Source organism: Erpetoichthys calabaricus, chromosome 4 (assembly GCF_900747795.2).
Source record: "Erpetoichthys calabaricus chromosome 4, fErpCal1.3, whole genome shotgun sequence".
NCBI lineage: Eukaryota > Metazoa > Chordata > Cladistia > Polypteriformes > Polypteridae > Erpetoichthys > Erpetoichthys calabaricus.
Genome location: NC_041397.2, coordinates 309,226,419 through 309,240,710, shown reverse-complemented (window position 1 = coordinate 309,240,710; position 14,292 = coordinate 309,226,419). Strand labels below are relative to the sequence as shown.

Here is a 14,292-nt window from a genome sequence, read left to right as displayed (position 1 = left end):
GTACTTCAACACGCTGAGCTGGAGGTGGTGGAGTAGTAGCTGTGTTTTGTTGAGTTAACGATTTAGCCATTTCAATGATTGCTTTCTGATATTCAGCTTGATTCTGTATGAGCATGTCAACAAGATCTTGTTTGTAAGTCTGTGAACGGGCCCCTGAGGAAACTGGTCGATCCTGCCTTTCCGACTCGAGTTCATCTAACCTTTGTAGGATTCTATCGAGTGTCGATTGTTCAACCAACACTGCCGAAGAAGGTGATGATGCTGTTGCAGCGCTTTTCTGGGCTAAAGAGTCACATTTAATATCCAAAGCGCACTTTAACTGCGGAGAAGCACACCTTCAACTTTGAGCAATTCCGTTCTTGCAATTGCATCTCTTCGAATTGATTAACTAGCTGTTCATCTTTCAGCCATAGCTTTGTAACATTAATAAATTCGTTCCAATTCTTACAGCTTTCGGCGAATGTAGTTTTCTGTTTCGTAATCGCGCCTTCTTTACTCAGCATTGATATTAGCCTTTGATGTAACTCTTCTATCTCACTGTGCGTCTCGCAAAAATTTTCAAGTCTTTCAGCTACTTCTGAATGATTTTCTGGAGTGTCTTTAAGACTTTCTATTTCAGCTATAAGCACAGAAAGTTTATCTTTCCTCTGACTTATGTGACCTTTAAGATCTCCGATTACATTTTCTGGCTTCGAGTCTGTACTCAATTCACTACTAATTTCACTGGAGTTATGCTTAGACATTGCCATGATAAGAGCTCAAATGACTGACAGCTGGTTCTCTTCACAGCAACAAACGTCACAATAGGAACGTTCCAACAAAGCAGATATTTCCTTATAGCGAGGCTTCATTAACTCAGGCAAAAGCAAAAGCGATCATCCACAAAGTCTTTATAATATCACAGTCTCTTAAAGTCTTCAAGTTCAGGTACGGCGACCTTGCTTTCATTTACGATAATGCGGAGATAGAAGGTAACAGCACAGTACCTCAGGATGACTCAGTTCTTTTTCTTTCATTGACGAGTTCAGGAGCAGAAGCGTCCTCTGTCCTCAGATGGTAGATTCCAGTTTCAAGGCCTTAAGATGGCAAGTTCTCTGACGAAAATGTAGCTGCATTTTCCCAAAGTTTCCAAAATTCAGCAGCTCCAACTCAAAAAATGGGATTCAACAAAGGCCTGACACGCAGAAATGATTCCACAGACAAAATATCTTCGTTTTTAAAAGTTTAGTTAAGTTTCAAAGTAAAACAGTTCACACAAAAAAGAAAATTAAAATAGCAAAAAAAAGGAAAAATTATAATAAGAAAAATTTAGTTCTAAGCTTAATCTTGTTACATCTAAAATCGTTACTAAACACTTATAATTTCTGAACCATTTCAAAACATTTCTGAACCATTTCAAAGCGGTCAGAAAACTGTATGCTTATCCCATTTCTAACTGAGAATGGGTCTTTCAAGTCCCTGTTTACTGGGACCTGTTCTAAACATAACAAGAGCTTATTATCACATTGTTTCTCAGTTATAGTAAGAAGATTCTATATCTTGCTAACTTATAGAGGGAAAAGACTATACCATTGTCTATGACTATAGAAGAAATTATATTCTATTCAAATAAAGCAAACATTAATATGAGTTTAACTCAAAACTTTAACTTTCAAAGATTGGCTCTTACATAGACTATATGGGCATTGAATTATCACTTTCCTCTGGGTTCTGAAATCCATACTTATCTTTAATATTCTCTGCTGTCTTTTCTGGTCCTTCTGTGGTAGCAATCTACGCCACCAACAGCTGATCAATGCACCATGCTGCCCCCTGTGTTTATGGATTGATTGGTGGGTGTCCCATATGTCTACATGACTATCATCATCAAAGTCTTCCATGTAAAGCTTGAAAACCATGAGGTCTAATTTAGGACATCTGTGTTAGGTAGAATGCCCAGTGGGGTCTTTTGGCCTTGGAGCCCCTGCAGATTTTGTTTTTTTCTCGAGCCTAACTGGAGTTTTTTTTTGTTTGCTTGTTTTTTAAGTCCTCCTGGCTATCCAACCTTTCCTTTTTTTTCTGTTCTCCTGGCTCTCCAACCTTTCCTTTTTTCTTTGTTACACACTGTATAATGCTATTGCCTAATCTTGTTTGTTTATGTTTTATATTAACTTTCTTTTTATTTCATCTTGTAAAGCACTTTGAGCTACATTGTTTGTATGAAAACATGCTATAGTAATAAATGTTGTTGTTGTTGTGTTGTTAGGGTGTGAGAGGAACAGTACTCCAGAGGCAGGTCACTCCTGTTGATCACCAAGATCAGGAGCAGCTGAGGGCTGCAATGATCATCTATAGATGCCATTGAACCGTGGTTTGGTTTAACAGTACAACAGAGTCAGGCTTTGGACATCTTAGCAGGTTCTGGCCAATGTGGCTGGGACGATGGCCTAGAAGGGTTGACTTCATTCACTGGATTCTCCCCCAGCTGAGGATGGTAAGTAGGTATAGTAAAAGTTAGAGAGACACACTGGAGAGGGAGGGAAGAGAAGATAAAGTTCCCGATTGTGACTGTGTTTCAATCATTGTTAGTATCGTATTTATTGTAACTTATTTTTTGTTCAATTTTAAACATAGGCACTAGATTATTTATTTGAAGAATTGTGTTTCACTTTTTCAAACACTGTTTGCGAATGAAAGCATTTTGTACTTTTGCACCAACTTTGTTGTATCTGTCCTCATTGTCCTAGTCCATCGTCGATGTCCCAGGAAGTGGGTGATGCCAAAGCTGTGGGCACCAAGGTTATTCCGCACACCCGTGAAGCAACAAACGCAATACTCAGGTGCTCACTTCCACTCATACTGGTAGTTATTCATACTGGGTAAGCTGGTCCCCATCCCAGCACTGATCAGAAACATTTGTTAAGTGTAACGAAACAATTCCAACTAATGCTGTACTCTATATCTCATTACACTAATCATCTGGGAGAAACTTGCTGCGCTGACTCCATTACCACACACGACACTGCAACTACAAACATTCACCATTCTTTCTTTTTATTGTTTCAGGTTAAAGATGGAATCTACAGCGATGCGCAATGAAACCGTCTTTGTGTCGGAGTTTGTGCTGCACTGTGAAGTCACATCACAAATTCAAAGCTTCACAGTTGTTGCCTTGGCTATCATTTATCTGATGACCCTTGTTGCAAACATTTTGGTCCTCCTGGTAATAATCCTGAACCACCAACTCCACACTCCCATGTTTGTTTTGATTGCTACCCTGGCTGTTATAGACTTGCTAAACAACACTAACCTCATCCCTAAAATGATGGCTCTTCTTCTCTTTGACACGTCTCCGGTACCATATGGCACCTGCGTGCTTCAGGTGTACGTGGTCTTTCATCTTGAGATATTTGAAAGCTTTCTTTTGGCTCTAATGGCATGTGACCGCTATATCGCTGTGATTCACCCTTTGAGATACCCTCAACTCGTAAATGGCCGAACTGTATGGGCAGGAATCTTATTATGCAACGTTCTCTCTGGCATGCCAATGACAGTATATATGATATTTCTCGCTGAACTTTATTTTTGTCGCACTAATGTCCTACCTATTTGTTTCTGCGATTATGGCACTATGGTTCTTGTTTCTTGCAATGAAAATGCTAAATACTTAGGTCTTCTGTCAACAAGCTCAACCACAATTGGTTTTGGAACTTTGGCAATAATCCTCTTTTCGTATGGCAAGATTGCCCATGCAGCCCTGAAGATTTCATCATCTGAAGGCAAGGGAAAGGTCTTCAACGTGCTCGTCACACACCTGCTCGTGGTGTTGCTCTTCTATTTGCCGTTGCTGACAGCTTTCATTTTACCCAGAATAGGAGTAAACCTGTCAACTGAAGCCTACAACACTTTGATTACTATTGCTGCTATTGTCCCCCCGATGATCAATCCCATCATCTACAGTTTTAGGAACATGGAAATGAAAAATGCAATAAAGAAACTTTTCACTGGGAAGAGAACAACTCAACAGCCATAAATGCCGTGGGAAAGGAAGGAGCAGTTAAATTGAATGTGAATTTCTAAATGAGCTCATGAACAGGAACACCTCATTGTGGTGAGGACTTTTACTAAAGATCTTCAAATTTTATTACATTATAGGCATTACGGGGTGAATCAAAATTATGTTAACACTTGGATGGCGCAAACAATTTATTCACAAAACATACTTCATATGTGCAAAATGATATACAGGAATGTCTCAACCTGTCCGCCATCATGTTCAACACACAAAAACCAATGAGAAATAGTACTATATAAAGCCCAGACACAAATTTCGCATGGAATAGATGATACCACAGTCCATATTTTGTCCTTCAGGTCATTGATATCATGAACTTTCCGCTCCTTCACCATACCCCATAACCAGAAACTGCAGGGTGTCAAATCAAGGGGAGTGTGGAGGACATGGCAATGGTCCACCACGACCTATCTATCGACCCAGAAAGGTGTGGTTGTGATAAAAAATAATCCATTAGTGTTAACATCATTTTGTCTCACCCTGTATTTTAAAATTCTCTGCTCCAATTAATCAACAATCTGTTTGTTAGATATAATTACAATAAGTGGATGTTTGTGATTATTTTATATGTACTGTATTTTTCCTGCATTAAATAAACTTCCACTCATTACAATGTAAAACAGACTGGCATTGTCGATTTTTCTACGTCTACTGTTGTGAAACGCCTTACCAGGAACACAAGTCCTTGGCCTATGTAGCTGCTACCAGACACACTTAATGGCAGGTTTATCTTGACTGGGCCTCTGTACCTTATCTGATAAAATGACCAATCGCCAAGTGGCTGTCCAGAGATGGCTCTCTGAGGAACCATCTGTATTCCCAACCTTATGCAAAGGGCCATAACTCGACCATTGGCAGCCCTGATGATAGAAAATTTATAGTCAACCATAAAGTATGGGCTCATGTGACTTTAAAAAACCATTGGCAAGATGTCTGTTCTTTCCATTAAAAATCCTTGCAAACCTCGAATCTGTGCTTATTCTCTCAAGCTCATTGTTCGCCAACAGGCCGTTACTCCTGCTGTCCAAAGCAGGACCCCATAACCTACAGGGTGTGGTCTTAACAAGGTTTGGAACGATCCCTTTCATTCTGAAATGTTCCAATGCAGGATGAGAAAGGTGGAAGGCTTGTCTTAATTGAGTTGGATGAGAAGGAGGAAAAGAAGCCCAAACTTTGTTAAGGAAAACAAGTGCACGAGCGAAAGCTAAACCATAAGTAAAATTCAGATGTTCACCTTGCTAACGATGGGAGCTGACTGATCACCAGTTTCCCAGCAGGAATAACTTTGCTAGTAAAAACCTCAGAGACAAAACCTTCAGTACTGCCCGCAACCAGAACATGAAAACAAGGTAAAGAGAAAGAAGAAGAAAGAAAAGCATACTTAACACTAGAATTACCAGAGCCTACGAAAAAACCCGTAAATCCGTCCCACCTTAAATCGCGTCTTAAATCCGTTTGCACCTCTCCGCCAGAGTCCTTTGTCATCTAAATGTGCTGATAAACACAAGCTACTAGCAGCCAGCTATTCCATCCCCCTACCGACTTAGAACGAATTTCTCCTAGCTCATGCCTTGCCTTGATTTGATTATCTGGGATTGAAGTGGAGTTTTAGACTGGAAATAATATAGCGTTATTTGGAATACACGCATTTCATGTGTGTTCCGTTTCTATAGCAGTCTGTGCAAACACATTTTTAAAACAGAAACGTTTTTCATATTCTAATAGTAAATGACAAAATGTAGGCGTAAACTATATAACGTATGAAGCCTGAAGTCCATATATCAAAAAAACACTTTCACAAAAGCTACAAATAAGAGAACACGTGCGCTTTTATTCAAAAATATAACTGCACAAAAAAAAAAGCCGCGTTAGCATGCCACATTGACACTCTTACTACAACCTCTGTGGTGGCGTAATGGTATCAGCTCCTGACTGGGAATCAGAGGGTGGTGAGTTCGATCCCACACGGCTCCACTTTGAGAAGTAAACTGCTCTTATTCTTACAATTTTAGAATAACAACATAAATTTGATTTCAGTCTGTAACAGCCAGTGTAACCATACAACCCCATCTGACATAAAGACGCGCTATAGGTCTGCAGTGTACCACGATGCATACTACCCCCCCCCCCCCCCCAAAAGGGTTCTGACACACAAACGCTGGCGAAGCTGTCTTCTTCGTATCTCACCGTCACTTGAAATCAGCAGTTCTTAGCATTGCACCACGCAAGCTGTCGTATCAACCACCAACTGTAACTTGCTTTCTTTATTCTTCGGTTATACTCTTGAATAAAAATGCACTTTTATTTATGTGAAACCAGCTGTGTCAGATGGGGTTGTATGGATTGATTCTGAATGCGACTGCGAGAATGAAAAGTGAATTAAAAAAAAAAAAAAAAGCTAACCTTTACCAGTATCATAAGTTACACCGGCTGTTACAGACTGAAATCAAATTTATGTTGTTATTCTAAAATTGTAAGAATAAGAGCAGTTCACTTCTCAAAGTGGAACCGTGCGGGATCGAACTCGCCACCCTCTGATTCCCAGTCAGGAGCTAATACCATTACGCCACCGCGGCGGTTGTAGTAAGAGTGTCAATGTGGCATGCTAACGCGGCTTTTTTTTTTGTGCAGTTATATTTTTGAATAAAAGCGCACGTGTTCTCTTATTTGTACCTTTTGTGAAAGTGTTTCTTTGATATATGGACTTCAGGCTTCATACGTTATATAGTTTATGCCTACATTTTGTCATTTACTATTAGAATATGAAAAACGTTTCTGTTTTAAAAATGTGTTTGCACAGACTACTATAGAAACGGAACACACATGAAATGCGTGTATTCCAAATAACGCTATATTATTTCCACTCTAAAACTCCACTTCAATCCCAGATAATCAAATCAAGGCAAGGCATGAGCTAGGAGAAATTCGTTCTAAGTCGGTGGGGGGATGGAATAGCTGGCTGCTAGTAGCTTTTGTTTATCAGCACATTTAGATGACAAAGGACTCTGGCGGAGAGGTGCAAACGGATTTAAGACGCGATTTAAGGTGGGACGGATTTACGAGTTTTTTCGTAGGCTCTGGTAATTCTAGTGTTAAACATCCTCCGCATGTTGGAGACAGCTGACTAGGAAAGGCATCCACATATTTTGATTACAAGCACTTTTAATCGTAACTTAGTAGTTAGAAGAAAGCCAGCTAAAGCAGAGTTTATGGGAATGGGCCATGTATGGTTTGAAAAGTGTGTAGCTAGTTGTTTAAGTAATCGCCATGATTGTTGGCGATTCTCCATGAAGACAATAAGAAGGGTAAGACTGGGTCACGTGAAAGCCTAGCTGTTGTACGTTTCTTCCTAAATCCATTTAGAAAGTGCAGAGGAGCATCTTGCGCACACCAACAAACTGATTATGGGAGGTAAGCCAGTGTAGACTGGCTATGAACAAACAAATGAAAATGTAATAACTAACTAAAGAACTTATCTGTCTTAACTGCATGAACTAAAAGATTAGTGTACTGGCTTGGCAGGAAACAGATAACTAATTTTCTGAGTCAAACCAGAGGAATCATGCAAAAGGCCAAACAAAACAAATGAAATATAAACTGTAACAGAAAGAGATGACAACGATAATCAGTTGGGGTGCAGCACCGTCCACCTTGTATAATTGGTTGCAGCAAAATAAAATAAAAAACATTCAATTATTGCAGACCTGTCTCTGCAGACACGAGTTCAAAACAGAATTGTCCCAAGATGGCGTTTTTGGCCTATCTGACAGGAAGAGGCGGGTGCAGGTGGATGGTAACTGGAAGTGACGTCAGAGGTGTTCTAGCCATCAATCAACCAATCTGTAAAGGACAGAAGAGAGAAAGGCATTACATTAGGGCACAGAGCCAACCCCTGCAGCAGCGGTAGAACTGCAGTCACTAGAGCCCTTCAGCTGTCCCCTACACACACACGAGTGACAAAACAAAGTATCTGAAACCCAGACGACAGGGAAAAATCAGGCAAGAAATCAAAATGAAGCAATACTGTAGCTTCTGTATAGATTTTGCAGGGAGGCCAATGAAGAGGGAATTACAGTAATTAATACGCGACATTATGAAACAATGAACCAGAGTCTGAGCATCATTAAAGGACAGAAATAGACAGAGGTGGGAAATGTTACGGAGATGATAGAATGAAATTTTGGAAAGAGAACTAAGGTGTAACTCAAAGTTAAGTGATGAATCAAACAAAACAGCAAGATTTCTGACAACAGGAGCAGCTGTGCTAGAGAGCTTTTGTCTGGAAATTTTCTAAGTCAATGGGCCACACCTTAGTTATTGTGCCATTGGTAAACTGAATGCATCAGAATTGCTATGTAACTAACTAAATTCTTTTCTGTATAAATATTTGCATTTCTTTTGTAAGTGGATAGAATTAGTAGTTCACTTGAGTTGCTTACTGTTGGACATGCTACATGCTTTCATTGATGGCATTGGTGTGTAAAACATTGCAGGAGAACTCCATATTACAGAAATATTTGGTTACAAAGGTTATTCACATCTTAACACCTCTAAAAATATGTACTCTCCATTAGATAGATAGATAGATAGATAGATAGATAGATAGATAGATAGATAGATAGATAGATAGATAGATAGATAGATAGATAGATACTTTATTAATCCCAATGGGAAATTCACATTCTTCAGCAGCAGCATACTGATACAATAAATAATATTAAATTAAAGAATGATAATAATGCAGGTGAAAAAACAGACAATAACTATGTATAATGTTAAATGTTAACGTTTACCCCCCCGGGGTAGACTCAAAGCCTAAAATTAGCACGGCTTTAGCATACATTGAGTTTAAATAAATGTCTCCCAATTAAAAAACAAAAGTTCACTGAAAAGCACCCTCCTGTTCCCTTCTTATCACATTCTGAAAAACAGCCTCTATAACAGCTAAAACAAAAATCATGCTTCATGATTGTTGTGGCTTGGCTCCATCGATTCATTTCTGTTTTTTTTTTTTTTTAATTTCAAAAAGCACTTAATGGTGACCTTAATCATTAAACTTAATGATGATATTTATCCAGGCTTGGGAGTGCCAAGAAGTACACTGGTTTGTGCATCCTCGTGGTATAAAAGGATATATTTATCTCCTGCGGTGGGTTGGTGCCCTGCCTGGGATTGGTTCCCTGCCTTGTGCCCTGTGTTGGCTGTGATTGGCTCAAGTAGACCCCCGTGACCCTGTGTTCGGATTCAGCAGGTTGGAAAATGGATGGATGGATATATTTATCTCTGAGTGCGGGTTCTTTTGGAACTTCCCCCTCTTTCTGATCATCGACATGTTGGTATTAGGGCTGTCATATTACAGGTATTTTTAAAGTCATATTTATTTCATCACAAATATGGTGTACTGTTTATGCATTTGCCAGGCAAGATTCTGTTCTAAAGTGAAGCACATACAATGGAGTCTATGGGGCATGAAGATAGATAGATAGATAGATAGATAGATAGATAGATAGATAGATAGATAGATAGATAGATAGATAGATAGATAGATAGATAGATAGATAGATAGATAGATAGATAGATAGATAGATACTCTATTTGTCCTCAGAGCGAAACTTGACTTTTTACAGAATCTCTTAAAATAAATAAATATATAAAGAAATAAATACTGTATTGTATACGTGGACTTTATGGTATAAAGGAGCCCCCGTCATGTTTCCTGATGCACTTCTGCTGAGTAATTTGTTGGCTGAAAGTGATCAGTGTCAGTGTGTTAGAGAAAGAATATGCAGCATTGTTCATAAAGGCATTCAGTTTTGACCTCCAGGGGGTCCTGAGTGCATCTCATAACTTAGAGTGGCCTTTTAATAGCTTGTTGATTTGGTGTTCCTATCTTGCTGTGATGTTACCAACCCAGCCCACCACACTGTCCCCTACAGAGTTATAGAAGATGTCAAGGATGTCACTTCTCATATTAAAGGAACACAGACTTCTAAGAAAAAAGAGACTTAGCTGCCCTTTCTTCAATAGCTCCTGTGTGTTCCTAGACCAGTACAACCTGTCATTGATGTGGACCCCCAAGTAGTTGTAGTAGTGGACCACCTCTGCATCCACTCCCTGACTAGTTACCAGACATAGAGGCTGTTGGGTGTGGTATAAGTCAGTAAGCAGTTCCGTGGCTTTGCTGATGTTAAGTTACAGACAATACTCTTTTTACCACTTTCTCCATCTGTCTTTTCTCCTCTGTCTCACCCCCTTTATCAAAAGACCCCATAAGTGCAGAATTTCTGCAAGTGACATGAACTGGTGTTATATTTATATTCTGAGGTGTACAGAGTAAAGACAACAGGAGACAGACCTGTTCCTTGTGGTGCTTCAGTGGTGCTCACACAGTCCTTGAGTTTCTCAAACTGTAATCTACCCAATATCCAAGAGGCCATAGGCTCATCCACCTGCAGATCCCTGATTTTACCCCTTAACAGGGTTGGCAGGATGGCGTTGAAGGTGCTGGAGAAATCAAAACATATCAATCTCATAGAGCTGCCAGCTTTGCCCAGCCTTGTAGAGCAGAGAGATAATTGCATCCTCCACTACATTCTTTGTACCCCTGCGGTGGGTCCAGGTGGTCTACCACAACAGGACTCATATAGTCCAGAACCAGGCTGTCAAAGGTCTTCATGATGTGAGACATAAGTGACACTGGTCTGTAGTCATCAGATGAAGAGGCATCTGCCTTCTTTGGATCAGGAACAATGCAGAATGATTTGCTGGATGATATGGACAGACTGAACAGGTGTCAACACAGGCCTTAAGAACTCGAGGACTGACTCCATCTTGTCCCGCAGTTCAGTTGTCTCCATACTTGGTCTTCAGGTTATGGACAGGCCACACTGATGGTCAAAGGTGGACTCATGATGGACCATTCCAGTTGGTGTGGTAGGTGGTGATGATGTAGTAGAGATGGTGTGGGGGGGGGGGGGGGGGGGGGGGCTTTTCTTTTTGTAAGAAGGTGGCAGAGGGAGGGAAATCTATTAAAGAAATTGGTTCAGGGCATTAGCTTTTTCCCCTAACTTACCAAACTAGTCCATTTTTCAAGCTGATGTAATGGCTCAGGCAGAGGATTTTAAACTTGTGCCTATCTGTTTCACTGTCTGTTCATCTGACTCCAATATTGAAAAGTGACATGCAGACAAGCACAATATCTACAGATTTTTGAGAACCACCATGGACTTCCAACAATACAAATGAGCTGCACTGCTCTGGCGTGCCTCAACTCATGAATGCATTTCGACGAGTTCATCAGCATCTTACAGGGAAGCCCCTGTGGACTTGTTTGCCTCTTAGTTTTGTCTAAATTCTATTCTAGACAGTCTACAGAGAACAGCAACTGGTCTCCTGTCTCCTAAGACTCCATACCTTGTGATATTTGTGACAAGATCTCCAGAGGAAAATACAGAAAGCTCCTACGACATCTATACTAATAAAAAGCAAAGCCCTCACTCACTCACTCACTCACTCATCACTAATTCTCCAACTTCCCGTGTAGGTGGAAGGCTGAAATTTGGCAGTCTCATTCCTTACAGCTTACTTACAAAAGTTAGGCAGGTTTCATTTCGAAATTCTATGCGTAATGATCATAACTGGAACCTCTTTTTTGTCCATATACTGTAATGGAGGAGGCGGAGTCACGTATCGCGTCATCACGCCTCCTACGTAATCACGTGAACGCCCAAAGAGCGCTGAAGAAAACATTCTCCGTCAACCCCCACACTCCCACCGCCCTTCTGCACATCACGGCATTTTCGTTAATGAAGTGAGGTAATACTCCAGCTCCAACTTCTTCACAAGTTCATTCACCAAATTATTTGTCAATTATATTTCACAGTAAGAATTTACAGCACGACTCAAACGCGGGAACGAAGTTAAATGACGTTAATTGTTGAGTGTCTTTTAATACTGTGTAAGCATACATATAAACACATGTGCAATTAAAAGTGTGCATTTATGGGGTGATTTCTCAGGCTTAAAAGCTCGCCTTTTATTAAAAAGGTAAATGCAAACTGTTTTCATTCTGAAGGGCAAAATGTCAGTACACCAGATAAATAAGCGCAACATATTATCAGTTGTATTGTATGCTTACAATACATATACAACTGTATATTGTATACAATACAATACAAATGTGTTAATTGTTAACTGACAGTATGCTGATCTGGAAGAAGGTAGCTCAGCGCCTTGATTTAAACGATTCCATGTCTTGGTGGGTTTGCATAGCTTATTGTCAATATCTTTACACCTGTTTTTAAGACTTATTGACTGAAACGGGCTTTCATGAAAAAAGTTAGGGCTTTGTTACAGGATACACCCTCCACAAGTTAAGGAAGTAAAAATAAAGGTATATATTTCTGTTTTATTTAAACCTTTTAAGTTCGTATGCATAGCCCCATTTGGCTGTTTTAGTTTTTTTTTTTCTTTCTTCAGTAATATTTAATCTCCTTAAAGAAAAACAACATATGCATTTTACTTTTTTTGTATCTCTTTAGTAATATTTTAGTGTAAAAGGATAACCAGTATTTAAACCTTTTATGTTACTTTATAAAGTAATAAGAAAGCTACATATTTTGGCAGCTGCTGCTTTAATTTTCAATGAAATGAAAAAAGCTCTCCAAGAGAAAACCTAAATGAAGAAGAAACAGTTTGCAGTATCTAAAAAGGAGAAACCCTCATTTATAAAGGTTTGCTGCAGATGAGTTAACTGAAAATAAATGAATAGTTCCTATGTGTATAATATATATTTATCTATTTGACTTATGCCTTTATTCCAGCAACTTGCAACATCTGAGGTACAATTTGTTACATTACTTTTGTTTTTTGCAGCACAGGCAGGTGAAGTGACTTCCTCAGGGTCACACAGTGGTGTCAGTACCAGGATTTGAACTGACAAGCTCCGGGTTTGCTGAAATATTACTGAAGAAAGAAAAAAAACGAAAACGGGCAAATAGGGCTATGCATACAACTGTCCATCCATCCATTATCCAACCCGCTATATCCTAAATACAGGAGCCAATCCCTGCCAACACAGGGCACAAGGCAGGAAACAAACCCCGGGCAAGGTGCCAGCCCACCGCAGGGCGCACACACCCACACACCAGGGACAATTTAGAATCGCCAATGCACCTAACCTGCATGTCTTTGGACTGTGGGAGGAAACCGGAGTACCCGGAAGAAACCCAGACAGACACGGGGAGAACATTCAAACTCCACGAAGCGAACCCGGGTCTCCTAACTGGCACCTTTCACTGTGCCACCATGCCACCCGCATACAAACTTAAAAGGTTTAAATAAAACAGAAATATATACCTTTATTTTTACTTCCTTAACTTGTGGAGGGTGTATCCTGTAGCAAAGCCCTAACTTTTTTCATGAAAGCCCCTTTCAGTCAATAAGCTTTAAAAACAGGTGTAAAGCTAAACTTGCAGCACCGCTATTCAATTACACTCGCCTAACGCCTCTCCTAAGGGGACATACTGTGGGATCTGGGCATCCGTCAAAGCACCAATCACAGGCCCGATTAGAAAGCGGGACGCTGTGATTTGTCATCTCCCTCCCATGTAACAATCACAGCCCATGTTACAACGCACTATGTATGTATGTGTATATGTGTATATGTGTGTGTGTATGTATGTGTGTATATGTATGTGTATATATATATGTTGATATGTGTATATATATATGTGTATATATATATATATATATATATATATATATATATATATATATATATATATATATGTATATGTAGATATGTGTATATATATATGTATATGTATATATATGTTTACATAACCTCTTTAACACACTACTTCTCCGCTGCGAAGCGCGGGTATTTTGCTAGTGTAGATATAAAAGGGGCTGGTGATTTTATATTTATCATCAGTACAAATATTACATATACATAAAGAGAAGAGTTTGATGAAGGCGGGTTTTTAATATAAGACACGACATCAGAAATAAATATGTGAACAAAGCTTTAATCACATATATGGACTGTCAGGTAACGTCTGAGGTAAAGAAAGTCAGAAGGAAGAGAGCTGTTCCTGTCTTGGAAGGGTCTCGTTTTGAAGGTACTAAACATTAAGTTAGGGAATCCAAAAAAACTCAAAGGTGAGTTCATATGTCTTCTAAAAAATATTCATTCTTCATTGCATTTCTTTGTAAGGTTCAGAGTGTGTGATTGTGTG

The 14,292-nt window shown here is 39.5% G+C and overlaps 2 protein-coding genes across 4 annotated transcripts in view; both read left to right on the top strand.

The window, feature by feature from the left end:
- Positions 1-4,012, top strand: part of LOC114641318 (olfactory receptor 13G1-like) — a 56,824-nt gene extending 52,812 nt beyond the window's left edge. Inside the window, exons 3-4 of the mRNA XM_051926711.1 lie at positions 3,046-3,481; positions 3,722-4,012. Of these exons, the coding sequence (XP_051782671.1) occupies positions 3,046-3,481; positions 3,722-4,012 (727 nt within the window). The remainder of the gene's footprint in view (positions 1-3,045; positions 3,482-3,721) is intronic.
- Positions 1-14,292, top strand: part of LOC114641309 (olfactory receptor 10A2-like) — a 342,696-nt gene that overhangs the window by 87,125 nt on the left and 241,279 nt on the right. The gene's annotated exons all lie outside the window — the stretch shown is intronic.